At 47.5% G+C, this 2,735-nt stretch overlaps 1 protein-coding gene across 1 annotated transcript in view; it reads left to right on the top strand.

Annotated features, from left to right (window-relative positions):
- Clip1 (CAP-Gly domain containing linker protein 1) overlaps nucleotides 1–2,735 on the top strand; it is an 80,884-nt gene that overhangs the window by 1,514 nt on the left and 76,635 nt on the right. The window contains exon 2 of the mRNA XM_029533866.1: nucleotides 1,726–2,343. Within this exon, the coding sequence (XP_029389726.1) occupies nucleotides 1,726–2,343 (618 nt within the window). The remainder of the gene's footprint in view (nucleotides 1–1,725; nucleotides 2,344–2,735) is intronic.

The following is a 2,735-nucleotide window of genomic DNA, read 5'->3' as shown; positions in this document are numbered from 1 at the left end:
TGTGAGCCACCATGTGGTTGCTGGGATTTGAACTCTGCACCTTTGGAAGAGCAGTCGGGTGCTCTTACCCACTGAGCCATCTCACCAGCCCCATTTCTTTGATTTCTATTCCTTAATTTTTCCAGATCTTTCTCCATAGAATTCCAAGAAGACAAACACTAGTCTGGTCTAAAAGATTTTTTTTTTTGATGTTAATTAAACAGTGGCTCTCAAACCAATGAGGAAGAACTTTCCCAGACATTTTATGAATGAGTGACTCAGTCCATTCAGGTTGCTTTAACAAAATATTTTAGGCTGCTGGGAATTTACAAACAACAGAAATGTGTTGCTCACAGTTTTGGTTCTTCTAGTTTTGCTTACACCTTCCTGTCAGTTGGGCTCAGGCCAGATGTCCGCTCTTGGGCGGAAGCAGGGCCTTGTCTCCTCCACAGTACCCAGGCTCTCTTGCCTTCTCAGTTCTCGCCTGAGAGCACAGACCTTGCTGGCTTGTTTTGTTTCCTGACAGAACAGTACCTGGGATTAGTCCCAGAGATGCAGGAGCTCCCCAGACACTAGAGGATGAATGAATCCGCGAAGTCAGTCAGTCCTCTCAAATGCCCTCCAAGGGAAGAGAGGCTATATGTCACATCCCGAGATGTGATACGCCCCCTAAGTGACAGCCTGCTTAGGAGTGTGCACTTCTTCCTATCACACTAACGATTTAATAAATCCTTATTAGATGACGAATGGATAAGATTTTAATGTAAGTACACCGCTCGCAAATTAGCTCCTCTCTTTATGATAGGATAGAGGTTGCACAACCTCTCGCCTTCCCAGGGCATTCGGCCAGGTTCTTTTATCTTTTGTTTTTTGCCTCGATTTCTCCTTCTGCCATCAAAGGAGTAGGTTTTATGTAATAGTGTGAGAGTAGAGATGTCGGGGAGTGGGGGGAGGGCAGCCCTGAATCCTTTCATTCAGTAAACAGGATTGCGTGTGTCTGGTTAAATGGTAGGAGATTTTGCTAGCCTGACTGTTCAGATGTTGGAGTAGGCGGGTCTTAGTGGGTCTGACTGGATTCTCGAAATGTTCAGGAAGGGCACAGGGTAGGAATGAACTTTGAGCTATAAATACAGGGCTAGGAAAGAACTATGGCCTTTTTTTTTTGGCCTTGATGACTTCCAGGCTGAGTTGCAAATGTAGAATAAACCTCACACACACGCACACACGCACACACATAGCTCACAGAGCTTTGACAGTGTTCTGCTTCCTTGCTTTAAAAAAAAAAAAATAGAATTTTCCCAACAAGTCCTGGTCTGTTTATGTTTCTGTTGTTTTCTCTTTTTATGTTTAAAGGTTTTTTTTTTGTTTTTTGTTTTTTGAGACAGGGTTTCTCTGTGTAGCCCTGGCTGTCCTGGAACTCACTCTGTAGACCAGGCTGGCCTCGAACCCAGAAATCCGCCTGCCTCTGCCTCCCAAGTACTGGGATTAAAGGCGTGCGCCACCACGCCCGGCGTTTAAAGGTTTTATTATTATTATTTTATGTGTGTGGGTGTTTAATCTGTGTGTACATCTGTGTACCATGTGTGTGCCTGTTGCTGGGTGAGGCCAGAGGAGGATTATGGGGTTATGGGTTGTTGTGAGCCACCATATGGGTGCTGGGGATGGAACGTGGGCCCCCTGCAAGAGGAGCAGTGCTTTTAGCCACTGAGTGGGCTCTCCAGGCTGTCTCCCGTTTTTCTTTGTTAGAGGTCAGCTGCTCAGGTCGGACCTGTTCTGAGGCTCCTTTCACTTTCAGCTGCAGCTCCGGTGGAGAAGACAATATCCAGTGAGAAAGCCTCGGGCCCTCCATCCTCCGAGACCCAAGAGGAGTTTGTGGATGACTTTCGAGTTGGAGAACGGGTTTGGGTGAACGGGAATAAACCCGGATTTATCCAGTTTCTTGGGGAAACTCAGTTCGCACCTGGCCAGTGGGCTGGGATCGTTTTAGACGAACCCATAGGGAAGAACGATGGCTCGGTGGCCGGAGTGCGGTATTTCCAGTGTGAACCTTTAAAGGGCATATTCACCCGACCTTCAAAGCTCACGAGGAAGGTGCAGGCAGAAGATGAAGCCAACGGCCTGCAGACAGCTCCTGGGAGAACTGCCTCACCTCTGTCCACTGCTGCAGCTACCGTGGTGTCTTCTTCTCCAGCCACTCCCTCAAATATTCCCCACAAACCGTCCCAGTCAACGGCAAAAGAACCTTTGGCTGCACCTCAAATTAGCAACCTTACAAAAACCGCCAGTGAGTCGATCTCCAACCTTTCAGAGGCTGGCTCTGTCAAGAAGGGGGAGCGAGAGCTCAAGATCGGAGATAGGGTGCTGGTGAGTCACAAGCCACTGTGGCCACTGGCCCTTCGTGTCTGCATTTAACACCTTCTTCCCCCTCCTCTTCCAGTGATCCCTCCTCCCTGCCCTCCTCTTCCATTCTCTTGAGATAAGGCCTCTCTTTGAAGTCCAGCTGGAGCCATGCTATGCCTTCTCCTTCCCTCTACCATACCTGGGTAGCTAATATGCTAATTTGTTTTTTAAACATAAATCTTTGATCTAGAAATAAGAAGCATTTTAACTTTAAAAGAAGTTAAGATTTAGAAACTAAATGTGGTGGCTGGGTGGTGGTAACATGCCTCTTTAATCCCAGCACTTGGAAGGCAGAGGCAAGTGGATCTCTGAGTTTGAGGCTAGCCTGGTCTACAGATTGAGTTCCAGGACAGCCA

Source organism: Mus pahari, chromosome 23, assembly GCF_900095145.1.
Source record: "Mus pahari chromosome 23, PAHARI_EIJ_v1.1, whole genome shotgun sequence".
NCBI lineage: Eukaryota > Metazoa > Chordata > Mammalia > Rodentia > Muridae > Mus > Mus pahari.
The sequence above is the reverse complement of the archived record's forward strand: the minus strand, read 5'-3'. Positions and strand labels throughout refer to the sequence as shown.